This window comes from Rana temporaria, chromosome 5 (assembly GCF_905171775.1).
Source record: "Rana temporaria chromosome 5, aRanTem1.1, whole genome shotgun sequence".
Taxonomy (NCBI): Eukaryota; Metazoa; Chordata; class Amphibia; order Anura; family Ranidae; genus Rana; species Rana temporaria.
The window spans coordinates 116327390-116353750 of record NC_053493.1 but is presented as its reverse complement, the minus strand read 5'-3'; the positions used below and the strand labels follow the sequence as shown (position 1 = coordinate 116353750).

Genomic DNA, 26361 nt, shown 5'->3' with positions numbered 1-26361 from the left:
CATCCAGTTTGATATGTCTGTTAGTAATATAGTGATGCATGAAGAGACTGATAGAGTGAGCTAAGGGGTAGAGAGATAGATTTGAGCAGTGGCGGCTGGTGCTCAAATTAATTTTTTGGGGTGGCGCAAACAAATTGAAAAATTAAAAAAAGAAAAATCAATTGCAGCTTCATCAAACTCAGTCACTGTGCCCATCAGTTGCAGCCACTGTGCCTATCAATTGCAGCCACTGTCCCCATCAAATGCTGCCACTGTGCCCATCAATTGCAGCCACTGTGCCATCAAACGCAGTCACTGTGCCCATCAATTGCAACCACTGTGCCCACCAAACACAGCCACTGTGCCTATAAAATGCTGCCACTGTGCCATCAAATGCCGCCACTGTGACCCCCCACCCGCTCGCCATCTGCCCGGCACTTACCCTGTCTCGGTGGGGCAGCGGGTGATGGCGGAGAGCGGTGTCCTCCATGCGTCTCCTTGCATCCTTTCCTCCCACCCTCTCCTCCTGATAGGCGTCCAATCACATCGCTGTCGTTTCAGGCAATCAGGTGACGGGTAACAGACCCAAGCACTTGATTGGCAGAGTGACGGTTCAGTGTTATGAAAGTGAATATTCCTTTCACTTTTCTAACACACCTGGGTGGGCCAGCGAGAATGGTGATCGCAGGTCACCTTTTTTGATGCCTATTAGAGCCTATGGCTCTAATCAGGTGCTTCAAAAACACCCCCCGCCACTGTAATTCTGTTCTTGGACCTCTCCTATTCTCGATCTACACCTCCTCTCTTGGTCAGTTAAAAACCTCTTATGGCTTTCATTTCCACGCTGATGATACTCAAATCCAGTGGTGGTACGTTCCATAAGGGCACCACCCCCTCTCTCCAGCCACCCCCTCTATGACCAATGTATAGATTAATGCATAGCATGAATCTATACATGGCCGCCGCTGCCACCCCCTATTCAGTAGCCGGGTGCCCTTATGGAAGGCACCACCAATGGATTTGAGTATCAACAGCGTGGAAATGGTATTGAAAGCTATGGGAAGCTATTAACTAACCCAGAGAGGAGGTGTAGAATTTGAGAATAGGAGAGGTCCAAGAACAGAACATTGGGGACTCCGATAGAGAAATGAAAAGGAGAAGAGGAAGTAGATTTGTAAGTGAGGTGTGGCGGGATAGGTAAGATAAGAACCAGCGAAGAGTACAGCTGCAAAGACCAAAGGAGTGGAGTTTTTTTGAGAAAAAAGGAGTAGAATTTTTTGGGCCAGATTCTCAAAGAGATACGACGGTGTATCTCCTGATACGCCGTCGTATCTCTGAGTTCTGCCGGTCGTATCTATGCGACTGATTCAGAGAATCAGTTACGCATAGATATTCCTAAGATCCGACAGGTGTAACGCCCGTTTTTTTTTACGTCGTTTGCGTTCGGCTTTTTCCGGCGTATAGTTACCCCTGGGTCTATGAGGCACAGCCAATGTTAAGTATGGCCGTCGTTCCCGCGACGAAATTTGAATTTTTTATATTGTTTACGTAAGTCGTTCGCGAATACGGATGGACGTAATTTACGTAAACGTCGAAACCAATGACGTCCTTGCGACGTCATTTGGAGCAATGCACGCTGGGAAAATTTCCGGACGGCGCATGCGCTGTTTGATCGGCGCGGGGACGCGCCTGATTTGAATAGTACACTCCCCCTAGCCGCAGAATTTTAATTCCGCCGGGGGATTTACGATACGCCACCGCAAGTTTTGAGGTAAGTGCATTGTGATTTAACCACTTGCCTCAAAAACTTGCGGCGGCGGATCTTAAATCAGATAGGTTACGCGGATCTAAAGATCCGCCAACCTATGTGAATCTGGCCCTTTGAGTCTACGGTAGTACCAATATTATACATAATCTAGTTTGTAATCTCTATTAATTTAACACATGTTATGAAAATATCATAATTACATTGCACTTTTCTATTGCAGTCCAATGTTGTTGAGAAGACATGTTGCTGTTTGTTTTGTAAATGCACTGGAGAAAGGGGTAGTCCTGGACGATTTGGAGCACGTGGAAAACCGGTACTGAATTTTGTTTTAATGTTTCAATTATGCTTTATATTACTGGAACATTATGAATCTAATGTAGAAGATTATATGTAAACATTATGTATTGAGATGGTTTATAACACAGTAGGGAACTCACATATTAATATGAATGAATTATAAGTTAAGAAAAGCTGTATTCACTTTGATGACCCAACCATGTGCACGGGACATAACAAAAGCAGAATATTTGGTAACAAACATTTACTTTGTAATTTGAAAATCAACTTTAACAGTGAACAATCAATCTTTGCAGTCACCAACCTACGGATTATGGGCTAGATTCAGATAGCCCTGCGCAATTTAGTGCAGGCGTAACGTATCTCCGATACGTTACGCCACCGTAAATTAGGGCGAAAGTTCCGTATTCATAAAGAACTTGCGTGGGCCGGCGTAAGCCCGCCTAATTCAAATGGAGATGATGTGGGCGTGTTTTATTTAAATTATTGTTGACCCCTGCGCCGTTCGTGAAAGAATCTCAGTGCGCATGCTCGAAATTCCGCCGCAAATCATCATTGCTTTCGACGTGATCGTAAATTACGTCCAGCAGTATTCGCGAACGACTTACGCAAACAATGTAAAAAATTCAAAATTAGACGCGGGAACGACGTCCATACTTAACATTGCGTACGCCTCATAAAAGCAGGAGCAACATTACGCCAGAAAAAGCCTTACGCAAACTACGTAAAAAATTCCCCCGGGCGCACGTACGTTTGTGAATCGGCGTATCTAGGTCATTTGCATATTCTACGCTGAAAACTACGGAAGCGCCACCTAGCGGCCAGCGTAAATATGCACCCTAAGATACTGACTTACGCCAGTCGGATCTTAGCCTAATTTTGGCGTATCTTGCTTTCTGAATACAGAAAGAAGATACGCCGGCGCAGCTTTGAATTTACGCGGCGTATCTATAGATACGCCGGTGTTAATTCTTGCTGAATCTAGCCCTAAGTGTGCAGCAGCAGCATCTGCACACACTTCAGGATGCTATGGCAGCCATAAGTGTGTGCATATTTCTTAAGCTGACTGTCAGCTTTCTAGTGGAAGTAATTCAGGCCACTGTCGATCCACCTTATCACTTCCACAGGTGCGGCACCATGCTCCCCCGGCCATGTATCATGGGCTTTGCTGCCTATCCTGGTCCCATCAGTGTCAGAGTGGGGAGTGGAGAACAATCAGCAAGAATCTGTTCACTAATTGTCCCTGCATTAAATGAAGCTGGAAGCGACAAGCATTTTGTCACTTCAGGTTTCAGTGGTATCATTACCTGGCTGCTGTGGCAGAACACAAACAGGTGATATCAGGTTAAAAATAACCTAAAAGGGAGTTCAATTCTTCCCTACTCTCTCTTTAAAAATAAATGATTTGGCCATGCATACATTTTATTTGTACAAAAAACTTTACAAATGTGTTCATTTTAATTTAAAAATATTTTTCTATGATATACATTTATCATCTAAATTATAACTTCTGATTTATTTCCAGGGGCTACCTGGGCGAAGGGGAGTTCCAGGACATTCTGGGGAAGAAGGGGAAGATGTGAGTATCTCTTCTAAGTCATATTTTATTTTATTTTATTTCGCGGAATGCAGTGCTATAGTAAAATAACACTTATGCCTCGTACACACGACCGGACTTTCAGAGAAAAAGTCAGACAGACTTTTTTTCTCGGAAAGTCCGGCCGTGCGCAGCCTCCATCTGACTTTTTTTGTCTGACAGACCTTAGATAGAGAACCTGTTCTCTTTCTTTCTGTCGGACTTCCGACAGACTCATGGCGGACTTTTGCACGGTCGTGTGTACGAGGCATAAGGTTTGAAATTGTAGGTCAGTTTCTGGTCAGTGCAAATGATACAAATAACGTCACATTAGAAAAACAAAACTTGGCTAACACTTCTCTTCTGCACTGTGATCGTCTGAAACAAAGACCAACTCATTCAAAGAATACCAGGTCCATATAGATTCTGTTTAGAAAAACACTTATAAATACTGGAAATTGATTAGGTGAACTAGGTGAGCGAACAGTAGACCTACTTAAATACTTGCCTGAAGCACATTTTTAAAGCAAAATACATTAATACAGTGTGGGTCTCATACTCTCAAATACATATATCAGTGTTAAAGCAAAGTTCCACCCAAAAATGGAACTTCCACTGTTCGGAACCTTCCCCCTCCGGTGTCACATTTGGCACCTTTCAGGGGAGGGGGTTTCAGATACCCGTCTAAGACAGGTTTTTTCACCCACTTCCGGGTATAGACTCCCGTCTAGCCCACTTCCCGTCCCCCCCTGCTGTCTCCTGGAAAACATACTGGTCCCAGGAGAGAACAGGGACCAGTGACGGCACGCCTCACGCAAGGCTTCACTTCCTGATTCCTCACCGAGCATGGCGGCGGCAGCATCCGAGGACTGAGCAATTGCTCAGCCTTGTCTGCCGACATCGTGGGTGCGCTGGACAGGTTGCCGTATTTATAGCTTCTGGCTTTAAAAAAAACATTTCGGGTGGACCTCCGCTTTAATAATGCAGTATTTGTTTAAAGGGAAGCAACTTCATTCAAAGTGTTTGTTTTTATTAGGGTGCAAGAGGAATACCTGGCCCTACAGGAGAACCTGGTGATAAAGGATGTGCGGGAATCAGAGGTTCTAAGGTATGTCTTAAGTGTTACCCCTTCACACCACATTTGCTTTTTTTTTTAACAATCTACTTGTCTTCTAAAAGCTTTGCAATATAGGACAGGACTAAAAAAAAATAAGACTCATTAAGCTGCAGTATAATTTACTCAGTGCCATATTAAGCAGTATCACATGTTAGCATTTGAATTTTTATTTGTTGAATCAAAATGAACACCTTGGGCCAGATTCTCGTAGTTTGGCGTAACTTTGTGCGGGCGTAATGTAACCTATTTACGTTACGCCTCCGCAACTTAGCTGGGCAAGTGCTGTATTCTCAAAGCACTTGCTCCGTAAGTTGCGGCGGCGTAGCGTAAATAGGCCGGCGTAAGCCTGCCTAATTCAAATTTGGAACAGGGGGGCGTGTTTTATGTAAATGTTCTGTGACCCGACGTGATTGACGTTTTTCACGAACGGCGCATGCGCCGTCCGTGGAAATCTCCCAGTGTGCATTGCTCCTAATACGCCGCAAGGACGTATTGGTTTTGACCTGAACGTAAATTACGTCCAGCCCCATTCACGGACAAGTTACGCAAACAACGTAAAATTTTAAAATTTCGTTGCGGGAACGATGGCCATACTTAACATTGGTACGCCGCACTTACGCCACCATATAGCAGGGGTAACTTACGCCGGGAAAAGCCTAACGTAAACGGCGTATCTGTACTGCGTCGGCCGGGCGTACGTTCGTGAATTCGCGTATCTAGCTGATTTACATATTTCGACGCGTAAATCAGCGTACACGCCCCTAGCGGCCAGCGTAAATATGCAGTTACGATCCGACGGCGTAAGAGACTTATCTAATAGAAATCTATGCGTAACTGATTCTAAGAATCAGGCGCATAGATACGACCGGCCAGACTCAGAGATACGACGGCGTATCTGGAGATACGCCGTCGTATCTCTTTTGAGAATCTGGCCCTGTATAATTACCATCTGACTTACAAAGCTTTTCTTACTGATAGCCTGTGGATTAGAATGGGCATTACTCACAAAGTATGAAAGCCAGAGTTAGCCAGGCATCTAGCATTTTTAAATGGAGAGGTGAGCAATTGTAATCCCTATTTTATTCAGTAAATGTTTCCTTTAAAATAAAACACAGTATACACTTTTAAAGTACATAAACTGTTGACAAGACTAAAATGAGTAACAACTGTTATACAGTATAATGATTTAGCATACAGGTAAGTTGCCAAAATAATCGAAAATGCCATTTCTCTACAATAGAAGATATATGATATGCACCTCTCCGGTGGCCTGTGTCAACTACCATTCCAGTCTTTTGCTCTTTTATACCACCGTGCAAAATAAGCTAAAATGACTTTCATTGTAACCTAAGTAATAAATTAGTCCTTTTCTAAAAGCAACAGTTTAATATTATTTAAGCTGATAAATGTGTTTTTGTGAATAATGCTTTGTTTTTCATTTACAGGGAAACAGAGGGCTGCCGGGAGAAACAGTATGTATTTAATTTTACATTTAAAATTTTCAAACCTTTGATTTGCCATCAATGCTTTTTTTCAGTGTCTTTGTATCGAAAAACAAAAAATCAAATATGTATTCATTTGTTATAAAGTTTCAGTTTTTGCTATTTTATAAAATTGTTTAAACTCTTTTATATTTTCCTTATAATTTGTGTATACTTAATTTATATCCCCATGATCCTAGCGTTACAAACCTTCATTTAGCTCCTAAACAGAGAGCACAACAGAGGCTCTTTGCCTTCATGCTTTCAGCTTTAAAGTGATACTAAAGCTTTGTTTAAAAAAAAAAAGGAAAATAACAAACATGTCATAATTACCTCCACTGTGCAGCTCGCTGCTCGTTTTGCACAGAGTGGCCCTGATTCTCCCTTCTGGGGGCCCTCGGCAGCTCTCATGGCTCCTCCCCACATTAGATAACCCCCTGGGAGAAGCGCTCTCCCAAGGGGGTTACCTTGCGGGTGCGCTTCTGAGTCATACACTCGGCATCCATAGACGCCGAGTGGATGACTCGGCCCCGTTCTCGGCGCCTGCGTCATTGGATTTAATTGACCGCAGCGGGAGCCAATGGCTGCGCTGCTATCAATCTATCCAATCAAAGCCAGGTCTCCGTGGTGAGAAGGACGGCGGAGACGCACCCTCGGAAATTCGGGGCTCAGGTAAGTAAAACGGGGGGCTGGGGGGCCGGACACTGAAGGTGTTTTTCCCCCTTAATGCATTAAGGTGAACAAACACAAAGGTTTACAACCCCTTTAAGTTATTTAGCTGTGTATTGGTGTAATTTGTAGGTATATAACATTATAACATACACACTGTATATACTGTTATATTTTTTATGTTTATAAAATTTATATAATTATGATATACACTCACTGGCCACTTTATTAGGTCCACTTTGCTAGTAAAGAGTTGGATCCCCTTTTGCCTTCAGAACTGCCTTTATTCTTTGTGACATAGATTCAACAAGGTGTTGGAATCATTCCAGAGATTTTGGTCCATATTGACATGATAGCATCATGCAGTTGCTGCAGATTTGTCCACTTCTCAAAGGTACACTTTTGGATTGAGATCTGGTGACTATGGGGGCCATTGGAGTACAGTGAACTCATTGTCATGTTCAAGAAACCAGTTCGATTTGAGCTTTGAGACATGGTGCATTATCCTACTGGAAGTAGCTATCAAAAGATGGGTACACTAGTCATAAAGGGATGGACATAGTTAGCAACAATACTCAGGTAGGCCGTGACATTTAAATGGTGCTCAATTGGTACTAAGGGGCCCAAAGTGTGCCAAGAAAATATCCCTCACCCCATTACACCACCACCAGCAGCCTGAACCATTGATACAAGGCAGGATAGATCAATGCTTTCATGTTGTTTACCCCAAATTCCCATCCTACCCTCTGAATGTAACATGGTAGGCAACATTTTTCCAATCTTCTAGTGTCCAGTTTTGATCAGCCTGTGCAAGTTATATCCTCAGTTTCCTGTTCTTAGCTGACAGGAGTAGCACCCAGAGTGGTCCATCTGCTTCAAGGTCCGATGTGTTGTGTGTTCAGAGATGGTATTCTGTATAACGCTTTGTTGTTGGATTCCCTGTGTATCACCGGGATCGGATATCGGACTATTCCCTGAACTCAGCATGCCTTATTACCGGGACCATATTAGAACCACGCTATCAGTCTGATAAACTGCAAGTAGCCTGTTGTTTGTTCTGCTCACGTCTGCCCTCTTCTGATAGCCAGGCACTATAGCATTGTGTGTCCTGGGGGCAACCAAGTACCGGCAGGCCTGCTTGTCTTAGGGGAAACGGGACTGCTATAGGCGAAGCACACCTGCATTGAGGTGACACTGCAGTCGTTTGTGGTTTGAGGCAGGGCGATGAGCCCAGTGTGGAACCCAAAGGTGAATTCACACACCATGAAGAGTGCGAGTGAGGAAAATGGGTGAGAGGAGAGGTAGAACCCCAACCACTGTATGTCCACTTGGTTTAGTCATAAAGAGTTTGGGGTGTTTGAGGATGCATGAAGTCTTGGGATTTGCTCTGTGGCAGATGATGCAGATGCAGACCACATTGGCTGTACATACAGGTAGCTTAGTTATAATTGTTGCAGATCTCTGCTTTCCCGCATGACTGGAAAGGCCGCCCCAACTTATCCACCTGAAAATGCTGAGTGGGGTTAGGCATGCCCTGGACAGCAGTATGAGGTGGAGGGGAGGGCCAGGGAACACCTGGAATCCACGTTGGAACACCAGTTCGCTGGCACTCAACTGACCTAAGGGAGGAAAGACAGACATGCGAATGACTGGCCGTGAACGTGTGCCACTGGAAGACGAGTTGCAATACCAGGTTAAAAAAGGAACCTCCTGAGGGAGGCAGAAAGCAAGAAAGGAGAGAAATCAGAATGTGTGTGGGGAGATACCCTAGACCATGGGTCTTCAAACTACGGCCCTCCAGGTGTTCAGGAACTACAATTCCCATCATGCCTAGTCATGTCTGTGAATGTTGGAGTTTTGCAATGCCTCATGGGATTTGTAGTTCCGCAACAGCTGGAGGGCCGCAGTTTGAGGATCCCTGCCCTAGACCATGCTAGTTGCTTGTTGTGATATTTGTAAAATGAAAACGTAACATGCCGATTTGTGTCGGAACTGCAAACCGAATCATTGTGTGAGTTGCGAGTGAGCGCGAATGTATGCATGAGTGCTACGAGTAGCGACTGGGTGCTTGTGGCAGGTGCCTCAAGAGGGAGGCCAAGCTGCGGAAGCTTGTGGTGTATGTGTAAGACAGGATGTGTCGAATCGTGTCGGGGATCAGAATTGCGGTGTCGCAGATACGACCGGGATTCGAATCAGGCTAAGATGGGTGAGCGGAGTTGTCCCCCCGACTGTGGTGAGGCCTTCTATGCCACGGTTCCACAGCAAGTTTGGGGATGGTCGATCCCCTCAGGGTGTTAGTGCAGCCATGCTCTGAACCCGCAGAGGGTGAGAGAGGGGCGGAAGTATGTGTTAGGAAGAGTCGCAAAGATAAGAACTGAAGAGAAGAGTTGCATACACAAGAATAGTTAAAGGGTCACTAAAGGAAAAACATTTTTTAGCTGAAATGACTGTTTACAGGGTATATAGACATAATAGTTAACTTATTCCTTTAAAAAATGATTAAAAATAGATAAAAAAAACAATCATATAATGTACCTACAGTTTAGTTTCGTTTTTGCTGTTGTTTCCTGGTTCTCTGATGTACAGAGCCAGAGAGCCAATAGAGGGCAGTGAGTGTTTGTAAAACGAAACTGGATTGGTGCTGAGGAGTTTTAGACACACAGTAATCACACCTCCTTGATTAGTGACCACGGTGAGAAATCTCCCAGTACTGTGGTTATCAGGAAACAGACAACCAGGAAGTGTCCAGAACAGAGAGGAATTACAGCAACATCAAAGCAAAAACAATGAGGACATGAAACCAGAACTGCAGTAAGGTAAAGGAAGCTATTTAGCTAAAAAAAATATTTCCTTTAGTGACCCTTTAAGAAGGAACGAGAAAGATATGGCAGGCGCAGTGAAGAAGCCATTTTGCGTTCAGAAGCGTTGAACGCTGTTGAGTGGAAATTTTGAAAACTCAAAAGAATGCGTGGCAACCGAGGTGAGCCAGGAGGTGACTGACCAGGTAACCAATGCTTGGGTGCCCATCTGTTCTAAGCACAAACCTGTGGACCAGAGCCCCAGGGCGTACTGGGACGAGAAGTCTGGCGGCCTAAGTAGGAATGTTGCGTTCTGTAGTTCATGATGTATGTGTGTCCTGCCAACGCTTGCACTGTATACAGAGGCGTATCTAGTGAAAATGGCGCCTATGGCAAGCACTGAAATTGCGCCCCTGTCAAAACATAAATGCGGCCTTACCAGCACACATGAGTGCAGTAATATCAGCACCCATAAATGCAGTAATATCAGCATCCATAAATGCGGCCTTCACCAGCACCCATAAATGCGGCCTTACCAGCACCCATTAATGTGGCCTTACCAGCACCCATAAATGCGGCCTTACCAGCACCCATAAATGCGGCCTTACCAGCACCCATAAATGCGGCCTTACCAGCACCCATAAATGTGGCCTTACCAGCACCCATAAATGCGGCCTTTACCAGCACTCATAAATACAGTAATATCAGCACCCATAAACGCGGCCTTACCAGCACCCATAAATACAGTAATATCAGCACCCATAAATACAGTAATATCAGCACCCATAAATACAGTAATATCAGCACCCATAAATGCAGCCTTTACCAGCACTCATAAATACAGTAATATCAGCACCCATAAATGCAGCCTTTACCAGCACCCATAAATAAAGTAATATCAGCACCCATAAATAAAGTAATATCAGCACCCATAAATAAAGTAATATCAGCACCCATAAATGCAGCCTTTACCAGCACTCATAAATACAGTAATATCAGCACCCATAAACGCGGCCTTACCAGCACCCATATATACAGTAATATCAGCACCCATAAATGCAGTTATATCAGCACCCATAAATACGGCCTTACCAGCACCCATAAATATGGCCTTACCAGCACCCATAAATGCAGTAATATCAGCATCCATAAATGCGGCCTTCACCAGCACCCATAAATGCGGCCTTACCAGCACCCATAAATGTGGCCTTACCAGCACCCATAAATGCGGCCTTACCAGCACCCATAAATGTGGCCTTACCAGCACCCATAAATGTGGCCTTACCAGCACCCATAAATGCGGCCTTACCAGCACCCATAAATGTGGCCTTACCAGCACCCATAAATGTGGCCTTACCAGCACCCATAAATGCGGCCTTACCAGCACCCATAAATGCGGCCTTACCAGCACCCATAAATGTGGCCTTACCAGCACCCATAAATGCGGCCTTTACCAGCACTCATAAATACAGTAATATCAGCACCCATAAACGCGGCCTTACCAGCACCCATAAATACAGTAATATCAGCACCCATAAATAAAGTAATATAAGCACCCATAAATGCAGCCTTTACCAGCACTCATAAATACAGTAATATCAGCACCCATAAATGCAGCCTTTACCAGCACCCATAAATAAAGTAATATCAGCACCCATAAATAAAGTAATATAAGCACCCATAAATGCAGCCTTTACCAGCACTCATAAATACAGTAATATAAGCACCCATAAATGCAGCCTTTACCAGCACTCATAAATACAGTAATATCAGCACCCATAAACGCGGCCTTACCAGCACCCATATATACAGTAATATCAGCACCCATAAATGCAGTTATATCAGCACCCATAAATACGGCCTTACCAGCACCCATAAATACGGCCTTACCAGCACCCATAAATGCAGTAATATCATCAACCATAAAAGCAGCCTTACCAGCACCCATAAATGCAGTAATACCAGCACCCATAAATGCAGTAATACCAGCACCCATAAATGCAGTAATACCAGCACCCATAAATATAGTAATACCAGCACCCATAAATACTGTAATACCAGCACCCACAATTGCGGCCTTATCAGCACCCATAATTGTAGTAATATCAGCACCCATAAATGCAGAGGAATCGTGCGGTGTACTGGCACAGCACTGAGCAGAAAGACAGAGCGGAACGGAACATCAGAGACAGTGACTGCGCGCAGTGGTACACATACAGGTCACACTCACTGGCAGTGGCACTGTGATGATCAGGGACACGCAGCAGTGCAGGGGATGTTTCCTTGTAATGGATACAGTCCTCCGCCAATGCTGCGCCAGTGCCTCTGACACTGTACAAGGGGAGAGGGGGATCACCAGCGGCCCTGTCTTAGCACACACGCACATCATGATGACTTTAAGGCCCCTTTTCACACTGGGGCAGGGACATCGACAAAAAAAGGGCAGCTATTTAAGCCCCCCCCCACTGCTTGCGGCCGAGAAAGGGTTAAAAAAACCGCCTGCAAAGCGCTGCTTTGATTTCAATGGGCAGGGGCACCTTAGGAGCCGCTCCTACAGCGCCTCAAAGATGCTGCTTTCAGGACATTTTTTAATGTCCTGCCAGCGCACTGCTCCAGTGTGAAAGCACTTGGGCTTTCACACTGGAGTGAATGGATCCACTCTTTCAGGTCACTAAGCAGGTGCTATTTTTATCGTTATAGCGCCTGCAAAGCGCCTCAGTGTGAAAGGGGTCTTAGGTTACTTTCACACTGAGACGCTTTGCAGGCGCTACAAAATAGCGCCTGCAAAGCGCCCTGAAAGAGCCTCTTTTCTCACTCCAATGCGAAAGCCAGAGGGCTTTCACACTGGAGCAGTGCGCTGGCAGGATGCTCAAAAAAGTCCTGCTAGCCGCATCTTTGAGGTCCTGTAGGAACGGTGTACACACTGCTTCCAAAGCGCCCCTGCCCATTGAAATCAATGGGCAGCGGCGCTGAACAGCCAGCAAAATTCCGCTGCAGCGGCACTTTGCAGATGGTTTTAACCCTTTTGGGCCGCTAGCAGTGTGCTGGCAGGACGCTAAAAAAAGTATTTGAGGCGCCCCGCTAGCGGCCGATTGGCGCCGCAAAAACGACAGTAAAGTGCTGCTAAAATAGTGGCACTTTACTGCCAACGGCACAACGCCCCAGTGTCAAAGTAGCCCAAGTCACCATGTGCCAGGCACATGCCCAAACAGAAGCAAGCAGCCAATCAAATATAATGCTTGCTTGCTCAAAATGGATAAAATAAATAGTAATTATACAAAGCCATAGATATCATAAATAAAGTGATTTGTGCAACAGCAGGTACTACTTGCACAAATCACTTTATGATATCTATGGCTTTGCATAATTACTATTTATTTAATCCATATTGAGCAAGCAAGCATTATATTTGATTGGCTGCTTGGCACTGGCAGTTGGAACTTGGCACAACTTCATAAATGCACATGATATGTAGATTAGGTACGTTGTGACTTCACATCACTGATTATAGTACGGTACCTGGCCTGGCTGCTGCTGCAGTGCTGCTTCCTGGGGGGTTCCCCTAATGGTGCAGGTCTCCTATCTGTCCTCCTCAGAAGAAACCTCACGTGACGGGTGACGTCACTCACCGACCCGCTCGCTAGGGGGGAAAGATGAGGGCGCGCAGAGGAGGGTAGGCGGAGGTTTAGGCGGAGCCTCCTCCAGTTAACCGAATGACGATCTGGCCGAGTGGCCGGTCACATTCGTCAACAAGCATGGGGGGCGGGGGGGGCGCCTGTCACACTCCATGCTGCCAAGCAGCTAAGTAGAAGTATTTTCAGATGAAGTGCTGTGCCGGGGCTATAGTGCGGGAGGCAGCCGCAGCCGCAGGAGGACGGGTGGGATTTTTTTGGGCGTTTTTTGGCAGGTTTTTTTGGCGCCCACCCCCCCATTGCGCCCATGGCACGTACCATGGCTGCCATACCGTGGATATGCCACTGACTGTATACTAGCCCAATGTTTAGTGGCCTTGTCTGCGCAGGTGAAGGGTCGCCCTTCAAAAACAAAATGTTGAGCAAAGAAACATGTGACAGTAACTAACACCTAATGAGCAACCCAAATCGTGTATGTGAAGTGAACGTGGTGAAAAGGGTTCTGCACACTGCAGCAATCACAACTAGCCTTTTATTTTTTATTTTTTTGTCCATTGCAAAGTGATGCCAGTTTCATGGAAATAAGCATGTAGTGTAAGGTACTAGATTTAAAAATGCGAAATGCTTGTACAGTATTCTGTGGTAAATGCAGGGCTTTTTTTCAGGTGGAACTTGGTGGATTTCAGTTCCACCACCTCTGGCTCAGACCCTTTAGTGCCTGCTCACCACAATCACTTGTAAACACAGAAGTCCGGTTTCTATGTTTACAAGTGATGCACTCTGTGTGTTACCCCCCTGAACTCTGCACGCTGTATGTAATGCAATATTGGTATTTAAGAGCCTCCTACTGTTCGTGGAATTTGTCTGACCACACCTACTATTTGATGTGATTTGGAGGGTGTGTGTAGGGGAGGGGATTTGGGGGGGGGGGGTCATGGTTCCAGCACCAAAAAAAGCCCTGGGTAAATGCATTCAATTAAAATAACCAATTATTTGCAGAGAAATAAAAAAAAAGGCATTTCCCTTGCATAATATTGGATGACTGGAGTGAATATTTTGCTACTTCTATAAATCATCCCCATTATGTGCAATCGGTAACTGCTTGTAGAATGGTTAAATATCAAATCTTTCATTTTGAAGGGAGGAAAACTTGTCTGTATATAGACAGTTTAAATTCACAAATTATGATCCAATTTATTACACAGCCCAGTTATTTATTATGAAACAAGAGACTTCTGGCAATAAACGAAAGATGTTGTATTTGTATTGCCAAGACAGTAATGATAATTACAATCTCAGTAGAAATAAAACTTGCTGGGCTGTGTTTTAGTGAACTGTTTTTATTTTTTTCCCTTTGCATGATTTTTTAAGTCTTTTTATTACTATGTGGATCGAGAAAGACAAGATAAATGTTTCAGTTTACTACAAAGCTGCATTTAATTTGTGAACATACATGGGTAGGTAAATTGTCTACTCACTGCTTCATATCTCAAGTACTTCAGAGCAAGATTTATATTTCCTGACGCCCTAGACAAACTGGCCCGGATTCACAGAGCGGGCGCACATTACGCCGCCGTAGCGCAAATAAAATACGCTACACCGACACAGCGCAGAGAGGCAAGCATGGAATTCACAAAGCCACTGCTCCCAAAACTGCGCTGGGTTTCGAAGGCGTAAGTCGGCGTAGGTGGAAGTGGGCATGAGCCATGCAAATGAGGCATGACCCCATGCAAATGATGGTCCGAGCCCCAGACAGATACGTATCATGAATTGCGCATGCAAAAAAAGGTGATTATACTGCGCTGCTTAAAACACACTAATTAATAAGACCAGCTGCTCACACTGCTAACAAAGACACATTAGCTGGAACAAACAGAAACAAAATTGTGTAGCGCTATGGCAAATTAATATCTATAATGGTAGTTCCTCATGGGAACAATGGGAACATAAATAAAGTAACAAATGCAATAAAAAAGTTCTCGTGAAAGATAAAGTCCAATGGTTGTAAACACAAAGTCCATATATCTGTAGACACCACGTGCAAAATGAGGGAACTTGATTAGAATCCCATCGAGACAAATTGTGTAGTGAGTGATCACCGCCACCAGTGGTAGTAAATGGAGGCTTACCGAAGATGGTGGACCTGAAATGACGTACGTCAATCAAGTCATAACAAGCTTCAAGTACCAGACAGGGTACACAAAGTAGCAATCACCAAGAAACTTGCTAGAAGTAATCAATCGGTGTATGATCATAAATGGATAACCTTGGATCTTTGCAGCTCAGCAAGGGGTTAAATAGTTGAAAGAAAATGGAAAGAGAAGGGCCACATAGTGTAAACCGGTATAAAACTGGGTATTTATTGTAAAAAGATAGCAAGTGCACTCACATGTATCTGGATAAAACTCGCATATTCTATAGTATGAGGCGGCAGTGGAGGCGACCCGACGGCGTTTCGTGTTATTCACACATCATCTGGGGTCATGAATTGCGCATGCGCCGGGACGTGGGCGCATCCCTCTGCGCATTCTCACAACCACGTCAGAACAACTGCCTAAGATACGCCGGATCACTGCGTACGCCATGAACGTAACCTACGCCCAGCCAGACACACGTCCAACGTAAACAACGTAAAATACGCTGGCTTGAGTTCCCTGGTGCAGACCTTTGCATGTCTGCAGCTGAGTTACACCTGCTTTATGGGGCTTAACTTTACGCCGGACGTACAACTTACGCGCACATCGCGTAGCCTGCGTCGGGCGCACTTAGGTTTGTGAATTGCCCTCGTTTGCATATTTGAATGGCTAAACAATGGGAGCGTCCAGCCTAAATGTGCGCCTACACTACGCCGGCGTAGGCAAGTTACGTCGGCGGGTTGAAGCCTGTTTTTAGGCGTATCTTAGTTTGTGGGTCCGGCGCACAGATACGACGGCGCATATTTGCACTTACGCGGCATATCTGGAAATACATTGGCGCAAGTGCTTTGTGAATCCGGGCCACAGTTTTTTATAGCTCCTCTCTTTGCTGTCTTTAGGTCTCATGTAGATGGGTGGAACTAAACCTTCCTATCCCTAATATTTCACATACAACTGCTGCTGGAAAACGAACGTTTAGGAGCAGTTGGGTGTTTTTTTTAACTGCCCTGAACTCTCCTCTATGTTATATTATAAGTACATGTACACAGGGTAGTTTATAGTAGTTTCTAGGCAGTTGAGTTTAGAAGTAATTTTTAGAAAGCAAAATAATGCGTTCAGGGCGAATGTTCAGAGGCATTTGAAATGCCAAATGCCTGTAACAGCTTGTAAACTCGCGTTTAGTCGCGTTTCATTTACAGGTGTTTTTACTGGAGATACGTTTTTGACTTTCTAAAAAAAAACTCCTACAGTAAACACAAACATGGCTAAACGCGCCAAAACAGAAGTTTTTAAACATCATTTACTATCTGTCAAGTTAAATCGTTCAGGGGAGGTTTAAAACGTCCTGTGTACATTAAGCCTTACAACCAAGGAAGTTGTCATCTTGGCCTTTGTTTGATCTGCAGTTGCCATATGGTGCTGCACATGTGATCAGCTTTGACATCAGCCATTTCATGGCTTGACAGTTCAGTTGGGAACTAAGATAAGCACACTAGTAAAACCGTTATAAATCAAGGCATACCTTGAATATAACTGTTTTGGGAAAAAGTTAAATCAGCTGGGCTTAGTTCCAATTTAAGCTAGCCATACACAGCTCAAATATTGGCACCACCGCATTCAAAAGTATATTTAACCACTTAAGACCCAGACCAAAATGCAGGTAAAGGACCAGGCCCCTTTTTGCGATTCGGCACTGCGTCATTTTAACTGACAATTTCGCGGTCGTGCGACGTGGCTCCCAAACAAAATTGGTGTCCTTTTTCTTCTACAAATAGAGCTTTCTTTTGGTGGTATTTGATCACCTCTGCGGTTTTTATTTTTTGCACTATAAACAAAAATAGAGCGACAATTTTGGAAAAAATGCAATATTTTTTACTTTTTGCTATAATAAATATCCCCCAAAAATATATAAAAAAAAAATTTTTCCTCAGTTTAGGCCGATATGTATTCTTCTACCTATTTTTGGTAAAAAAAATCGCAATAAGCGTTTATCGATTGGTTTGCGCAAAATGTATAGCGTTTACAAAATAGGGGATAGTTTTGTTGCATTTTTATTATTTATTTTTTTACTACATTATGGCGGACACATCAGACAATTTTGACACATTTTTGGGACCATTGTCATTTTCACAGCAAAAAATGCTATAAAAATGCATTGTTTACTGTGAAAATGACAATTGCAGTTTGGAAGTTAACCACTGGGGAGCGCTAAAGGGGTTAAGTGTGACCTTATATGTGTTTCTAACTGTAGGGGGGCGGGGCTGGACGTGTGACGTCAATGACAGCGCAACTGTGAAGAACGGGGAAGGTGTATTTACACACACCTCTCCCCGTTCTTCAGCTCCGGGGACCGATCGCGGGACTTCTGCGGCGATCGGGTCCGCGGGTCCCGCTGCCGCGGTCACGGAGCTTCGGACCAGGTCACAGGCGCGCGCCCCCGACCCACGGCTGGGCATTTAACAATCACGTACAGGTACGTGACTGTGCCCAGCCGTGCCATTCTGCCGACGTATATCCTTAAGTGGTTAAAATTGACTGAGCCATGTGGAAAATTGTTAGCTGAACAGTGACTGCATCCTATCATCTTAAGGTGCAGTGGCTGTCTGAATGCAATAGCCAGCCTTGTAGATTCCAGAAGTTCCAGAAGTTTGATCAAACATTTCCTTCATTCATGATAATTAACAGGAATGAAGGAAATTTTTTATCAAACTTCTGGAACCTGTGACGTGTGCCAGAAGATTGCAGGGAGGGAGGGGAGAGAGGTAAACTTCCTTCCGGTGCGGCAGAAGTGGGAGCTGGTAAACTTCCTTCCGGGAGGAAGTGGGAGCTGGATGCCCCCTAGAAAATAACATGCCAAATATGGCATGTCAGGGGGTCACCATCACTTAAAGCGGAAGTTCCATTTTTGAGTGGAACTCCACTTTAAGCTATGATTTGCGAGACTTGTAGCTTATACGGGGCCATGGACCCCTCTTATAGCAGCACTGATTGGCCCATGCTGTTATATGAAGAGGATCACTTGTTTCTCTATTCCCTGAAGTACCGGGTATTTCCTCGGGCTGCAGTCACTGAACGGAGCAGCAAGCAGCAAAGGAAAGGTCAGTATATGTTGGGAAAGGAAAATTAAAGCAAACCAGTTACTTTGCCCTGATTGGGGAAAGTACTTGTTTGCTTTACCCCCTTTAAATTTAGATGCAAACACAGATTAAAGTACAAGCATTAACACTCCATGATGCCAGGTCCTGAAGCCACTACCATAGACCAAAAAGCCATAAACAAATATTTGTGATAATTATTTTAAATACTCTTGAAGAATACACATCTTAGAAATGACGATGGTGTTTTTTTTTTTTTTTTTACTTTTTTAGAATGAAGAAGGGGAGAATGGTCTTGATGGAATTCCTGGAGAACAGGTACATTATATAGGGGATGAGAACATTTCTGACTGTCAGAGATATATAGATAGCCTGGTGTGCCAACGTGACATCATAGTGACCTTTTCTATGATTTCTTAGCTAATTAAGAGATATGTATACGGTCAGTTCTGACAGTACAGACAAGTGATCAAGAATGAATAGATGTCTCACAACCTACTTTCAGTGAGACATATTTCTATCCATGGATAATCTTACCACAGTTCTTCATTTGATTTACTTTAGGGAACATCTGGAAAACCAGGAAGCAAAGGAGAGATGGGTGAAAGAGGAGAAGCAGTAAGATGTTTTTAGTATGCTATCAATTGTTTGATCTTTCTGATGAGCATTATATATATTGGAACATATTGGAAACATTATACTTATGATAATGATAAAATGGCAGAAGTGTCATATAACCACTCATCTGTGCACTGCAATATTATATGTAACTTTTATTCTATTACTTCTTCTATTCAAATGCAATTGTTGTCCACATAGTTGCATTGTATTATCAGGAACACTGATGTAGCACCCCCACTGTTGTAGGTACATTTAGTTTGTCTCCCTTGTAAGCAGAGGAGTATGGAATAATTTTGTTAGGAGTCTGTGCAGTACTCCAAAGGCTGTGGCTCTGTTACCTCCCCCTGTCTTCTGGAACTTTTTGGATAGTCACAGAATCTAGTGAGTGGAAGGACAGAGGCTGCAGCCTGAATAATTATGAAGTTTTCACCAATCCCTGGAGAGGCAGCCCAGAAGAGGTGGAAATGTCCAATAAATACCCAGAAGCCTGGCAGACTGGGGGCAGAGCCTGGGGTCCAGTCGTATGGAGCAGACCCCTGTGGTGGGGGCTCTGCCCTTGGGGCAGAAGTAAGAGCAAGAGAGAGAAGTGGGAGCTTCAAGTCTTCACTCAGCCCAGTCTCAACTAGGCTTAGCTGCAGAAATCAAGCCAAGCCAGAAATAGCCTGCCTATCAGAGAGGCCAGTGCAGCATCTTTCTGAATTTGAGAAACTACTTTAGGGCACTTTCACACTGCCAGCACCCGGGCGTCGGTGGTAAAGCGCGCTATTTATAGCGGTGCTTTACCGTTGTTTTTGCAGGGCTTTTTGGCCACTATTGGAGCACTTTTAACCCCCACTAGCGGTTGAAAAAGGGTCAAAAGCACCCGCAGAGCTTTGCCGGCGGTTTGGCGGCGCTGCCCATTGATTTCAATGGGCAGGGGCGCTTTAGGAGCAGTGTATTCACCAAAATCTAGCAGCTAATTTGGGGTTAGCTCTACACTGAGAATAGAACACACCACAAGTGATCTTTGAACTCTGACCCCATACAAAAAGTTGAAGGGTGCCACTTCAGGCTTTAGTAGGTCATTATATGCTGACAACCGCTGGAAGTGCAGACAGGGAAAGAACTCGTCTCAGCTCCATTGTAGTTAATGAGGAAGGAAAAGATATCCCAGGAGCAGCACATCACACAAAACCATCATGTAAAAAGTGGAAGCAGCCTTTGCCTAGACCTTGTCAAATCCACACCCCTGACATGTTTTTCCCCACCCATGTGACCCATGACTAAGCCGCATGGACAAGGAAAAACATGTTGGGGGTGTAGCCCCGACAGAGTCTAGGCTGAGGCTGCTTCCACTCTTTACATGAGGGTTTTGTGTGATGGGCTGCTCCTGGGATATTTTTTCCTTCATCTTTGAACTCTACCACAGGTAGTGAGACAATGTATACCAAAACATTTTACTGTATACGCATTCCTGCATTATAGCCAAATTATTGTGCTTGTTGAATGGGAGTTTGGGGTTAGGGCATCTAGCTTAAAAATCCAAATTCACCTTACAGCAAAACATTTTAAGACATTTCTAAATGGATAAAGTAAACACATATAGAAGTATTATTTTCAAAGAGTGATATTTAAACAAGCAAAATATGTTTCATCCTTTATTAGTTCTGTGAGATAACATAGTAGACGTGGGACATACCCATTTCTTAAAGTCACCCTATCATGTTTTTAAAAATAATTTCAGATTGAGGCTCAGTTCACACATGCTGTGACTCACAGCATGAGGTCCGGTGCGTCTTTGTTCACTGATTTAAGTGCGAATCAGGTCCAAATTTTTGTCTGAATTTGCACCTGAATTGGACCAGAAGATGCACAGGACCCTTTCTAAATGTGGACCGCGACTGCCCCAGAGCCGTGTGAACCGGGGAGAACACTCTCCTGTCATGCGAATTGGATGCAGGGTCAAGTTGCTTTTGAGTGGGGGAGCAGAGCTCCCTCTGCTCCAAAGCACCCACCCCCTCATGTTAAGGGCATGTGGCCTGGTATGGTTCAGGAGGGTGGGCCCTCACTCGCCCCCCCTTTCCTGACCTGCTGAGTTGCATGCTCGGATAAAGGTCCGTTATGGATTTTGGGGGGTCCATGCCTTTTTTTTGGCATGGAAGGGACCCAAAGGACCTGGTATGAAGTAGGGGGAACTGTTTTTTTAACATTTTTTTATTGCCGGCAAAGCCAACTGACAGATGATGAGTCATGGTTGTTAAGGACGTTGGTGGCCGGCTTTCCAGGACACTGATTAAGAACCAGCTATTCTTCACACAGAATTTAAATCGATACAAATTTTAATAGTTCTAAAAAGTTATTAACAAAACAAATTTTATTGGATTTCAACTAAATCCGTTACTGTTCATTACTCTTTCATAACCACAATTTTGTCCAAATTACTCGTTAAATTATTCGTTACTATTTGTTGCTATTGCAAAACCAAAAAAAAACCTCTAAATTTAAATTTGGACCAAAACAAATTGCACATCTCTAATTTCTGTGTCCCCCACCACACGTTCTTGTTCTGTCCTCAAAGTCCTCTGTCCCAGCGAGACTCAATAGTGATGTAGGAGTTGAAGATTAAATCACTGCATGGGGGGGGGGGATACAGGCACCCAAAAAACAACATCAAAGAGCATTATGGAAGCTGCAGCACTAAAACAGAGCAACATTAGGAGACATGGCCTGCCATAGCGGAGAGTAGAAATTTACTTGTATTGCAGAGAACTTTGATTCAGACTTATTTTAAACCCCACAGGATCACTTTAATCCACAATACATTATGCCACAATATTCTTTAATCCAATCAGCATGGCTATCTGATTCTGCTTATACAGGGAGTGCTGGAGCTAGAACTCCAGGCATTTGTATGTATTTGGGCTTTCATTCTACTAGCCATATGCAATATCTTTGACTTGCTGTCTTAACAGGGAAGTCCTGGTACAAAAGGACCTCTAGGAGATAATGGAGACAAAGGTTTCAGAGGTGACTCGGTAAGAATATACATTTCTTTGATGAATTCATGCTTTTGTAACTCGGTTGTTTTAAATACATGTAGGTGTAGCATCTCGCAGCTCTCTCTGACACTCCCTCCTGGTCTGAAAGTTGGTAGAAACTTCCAGAGCTTGCGGGTGGGAGTAAGGAGGGGCTGTGATGCATATTTATGAGGTCCTCAACCTATATCCCTCAATGAAACATAAAAAAGAGCCTGTTGAAATTCGATGTGTAGTGTGGGGATCCCATGCTACTTGTAGCTCCTTAGGGGGTGTGCTACATAGCATTGGATACGTTGGATTATAATACCCTAATATATGGGTAAGCAATAATGTTGTAACATTTAAATGCAGTAAATTAAATGATTGGTATTTTTTATACATACACAATGCATAAATTCACTTGCATATTCTTATTTGACATTGGTTACTTACAGGGAGAGCCTGGGCCTGATTCCACCATTCCTGGGCCTAAAGGGTATAAAGGAGAACCTGGAATTGAGGTGATTATTTAGCATTTAAATTATTACTATTACTTTCATTTTATTTCATGTGATTAGCTTTTTTCATATGGTTTTCATTGATCTGCAACTGAACCCTTGAAATAATTTACAGTTCTCACGGATCCCCTGCTAAATATTTTTATCTACAGATCATGGCACATTAGCATGATCAGAAACCCCCAGCAACCCCTGGAGGAACCCTAGGGCTCCACAGAACCCTGGTTGTAAAAGCTTGGGGTAATATGCTGTATATGAAAACTCAATCGATACAGTCCCATATAATCTATTGCATGTTAATATAGTTTCAAAAATCATTATCGATATTTTAAAATTGCCAAATTTCATTATGAAAATACCTAGTTATCCTGCCATGAAGGTCCTTGTTCAACCACTTCATGTTACAGAGTAACAGCATTTTCCTCACCCTGTCTCCTAACTGTGCTTCTGCGTTGTCACCCTGTCCACCGCCTTTCAATGGGGACTACAAGTGGCCATTTCAGCTCATTTTATGCACGCATGGCATACTGTTGATACCTTCAGGATACCCGCCTGCAGAAATACCATACAGCCCTCTATGGAGTGCATGTAGACAGAAAGTGCCTGCTAGGAGGCCACAGAAGAACAACAGTGCTAAGACGCAACACATGATGAAGAAATATGAAAACAAGTATTATATGTTCTTATATGGCTCAGTCCTACCCAGATCATCTAAACTGAATGTTATATTGTGTTTGGTCATCCTAAGTCATGAATTTCATTCAGGTGGTCATATATGGCAGTATAATGTCTCACAAGAACAATGGACTGTGAGACATCTGCTCTTATTAAACCTACCTGTATTTCTGTCTGACGCTTGATAGCAGCACTTTCTTCCTTTTATAAAAAAAAGGAGGTGTCCAGTACCTATCACGTACAGAATTTCCATAAATGTGTGCTGGGATCACACTGAACAGCCACCCAGACTGTCCACCAGATATATCTAGACAATGCAGACAATGCTTCTATGTCTAAAAGCACACAATCAACCAGAGAAAAATGTTTTTCATACGCTAAAAAAAAAATGTTTTTCTCAACCACTTTGTATATTCAGATTTTTTGTGTAAATGTACAGGTTTCAATTTTTTAATTTTGTGTGAACCTCTGTCAAAACCTAGTAGATTGCACAATGCATGGTGTGGTCACCTTGACCCCTGACCCAGAGATCTGTACATGATTATATAATATTTATCTTATTCTTTTATTTTTTTAGGGAGAATCTGGAAAGCCAGGAAAACCTGGGCAGTCTGGAATTAGAGGAGCTGGAGTAAGATATAACCATTTCCATTTTCCTACAAATGTGTCTCCAAAAGAAAAATAATATGTGCTCAGTACTTTCCCAGCTTATGCTGTTTACAAATTTCTTTCAGTATGCTTCTCTATCCAAAATACTTAAACTAAAATAACTTTACCACGGTCCAATGTGGCATATTTTTTCCATTGTTTCTATGCCTTGTTCGTTTTCCAGAAATTCTAGTACCTGTCAATAAAACCTTTACTATGGACTTTTCTATAGCCAGAAACAAGAAAAAAGGTCCAAAAACCACTAGAACCAATTGTTCTCTACACATTTCACACTGGTACTTATGATTCATTTTAACAAAGGGCTATGAATAATCTATAATGTAATGCAAAGAAAAGCAAATGTTGTCTGCTTATTGATACATTGTAAAGGCAACACTTTTGTAATTTACTGCATGATCCTTGACTTAATCCCGGAAAAGTAAAAAAAAAAAAATCTGACATAGGCTCAAAAAAAATAAAAAAATAAATGTTTGGGCTATAGGTACACTTTTATCAGGCATATAGATCAGGTGTTGTTGGTTTCCTCTTACTTCAATAGCTGCAAGCTGGTTCTATGTCAGGGAAAGTACTAAAGCCAGATAGGCATTTGTCTCCCTTACTTCCTTTAAAATCTGAACTCTGGGATAAGCAAATATTGTCCAAATACACACGTATTCCCACTTGAATCTTTGTGTGCTTTGAATTTTTGTTCCAGAGCGGAGCAGTAATCCAGCATGAAACCTTGCCTCCATGCAGAAGCCTTGTTATAAAGACCGGTCACCGCTGCTCTCTCTACATGTACAGGGTGACTGGTCTTGTATTTGCCCCTCCGGGAGTTTTCTGCAGGAAGCCTGTAGTGGGTGGAGCCTGCTGGGTCACTCCTATTGCTCTGCTGTCGGCACAGGCTATGTACAGCACAGTGATGATGTAACTGTTACTTCTACAAGGTAATGTCTGGGTCTGCAAACATATTTGGGGCAAACAAAGTGGATTTATAGCCTTTGTGGATTTTAACAGGATATATTTAACTGACATTTTTTTGTACCAGGAATTCAGCTCTAACTAAACTGTTTTTTATTTATTACAGTACCTATAGAAATAATAAATTCAGGCATTGTGCCCAAACAACCCAACTTCATCCTTTTTCATTTTACAGTATAATTTTAATGGATGCTATGGTACAACACATTGGGGTGGATTTACTAAAAGAGCAGAAAATACTAATTTTGCAAAGTCAGTTTTTTCTTAGCACAGTGAATGATCATGTGTGAACAAAATTCCTGTTTCTTCTTATTTTTCTTTACACTGACAGGGCATTCTTTACAACGTGAATTTTCAATTAGATTCTTCTCATTCACTAAGTTAAGTGAAAATTTACTTAGCAAAGTCAACATACTTGGTAAAGCAATTACAGACAGCCTAGGATCATTATTACCCAAGATGTTTTTCCATTAAAAAAAAAAGATCATTCTAAGTATTTGATTGACATATTTGTCAAAGGAACCACTATTATTAATTGAAATTTGTACTTACATTACTTACGCACTCGCATTTATTATTTTTTCCAGAATCTCCCTGGTAGACGAGGAGTTACAGGAAAACCGGTATTACTATTTATTTTAATAATACAACCATGCAACAACAAAAAAAGAAAATACCTTTCTGATTATTGTGTTTCTCGATCAGTACAGTCTGTTTAGGATCAAAAAGCTGATTTATGTATGAAAATTAAGACCCAATAATACATAGAATAGGCTTTATTAATTCACAAATTAAAATGTTATGATGATAGAAATTTATATTATTATTTTTCATATAGAACTAAAATGCTGACCAAGCACTTTGTGTTCGGGCCATTGATTTTTAATACCTAAAAATGTAATATTTAATAGCTTAAAGTCAACAATATCCAAATGTGTGTATGCCTGAATTAATGAAAGAGCTGTCTTTACACATAATACAATAAAAAGTACTATAAAGGGACAGAGTAGGTAAACAAGTTGGCCTTGCTGCCAGTATTGTGTAGCTTCATTATACCAATTAATATAATAATTTCAAGTCTAGTAATCTTTTATTCTAGCTTAGATTGATTTGAAACCCTGATATAACTGCTAAACAACTAAATGACAGGGCATACCACCAGCGGTTAATCTGAATTGGAACTGCCCTCCTACTTTATTTCTTACTGCGGCACAGACCAGGATGGGGGCGGGACTAAGCCAGAGCAGGTCACATGTCCTGTGACATCGCACCAGCTTTTTCAGGCTCTTCCACCAGACCAGGAAAAGTGGAATGGAGCTGTTAGTCATTTATCTGATCCACCCATCAACCCCTTTGGGCAGATTAGATCCTTGAC

The 26361-nt window shown here is 43.0% G+C and overlaps 1 protein-coding gene across 1 annotated transcript in view; it reads left to right on the top strand.

Moving 5' to 3' along the window:
- COL6A6 (collagen type VI alpha 6 chain) overlaps nt 1-26361 on the top strand; it is a 286317-nt gene that overhangs the window by 137987 nt on the left and 121969 nt on the right. Inside the window, exons 14-23 of the mRNA XM_040353048.1 lie at nt 1968-2060; nt 3570-3623; nt 4657-4728; nt 6183-6209; nt 18821-18865; nt 19112-19165; nt 22120-22182; nt 22620-22685; nt 23935-23988; nt 25574-25609. Of these exons, the coding sequence (XP_040208982.1) occupies nt 1968-2060; nt 3570-3623; nt 4657-4728; nt 6183-6209; nt 18821-18865; nt 19112-19165; nt 22120-22182; nt 22620-22685; nt 23935-23988; nt 25574-25609 (564 nt within the window). The remainder of the gene's footprint in view (nt 1-1967; nt 2061-3569; nt 3624-4656; nt 4729-6182; nt 6210-18820; nt 18866-19111; nt 19166-22119; nt 22183-22619; nt 22686-23934; nt 23989-25573; nt 25610-26361) is intronic.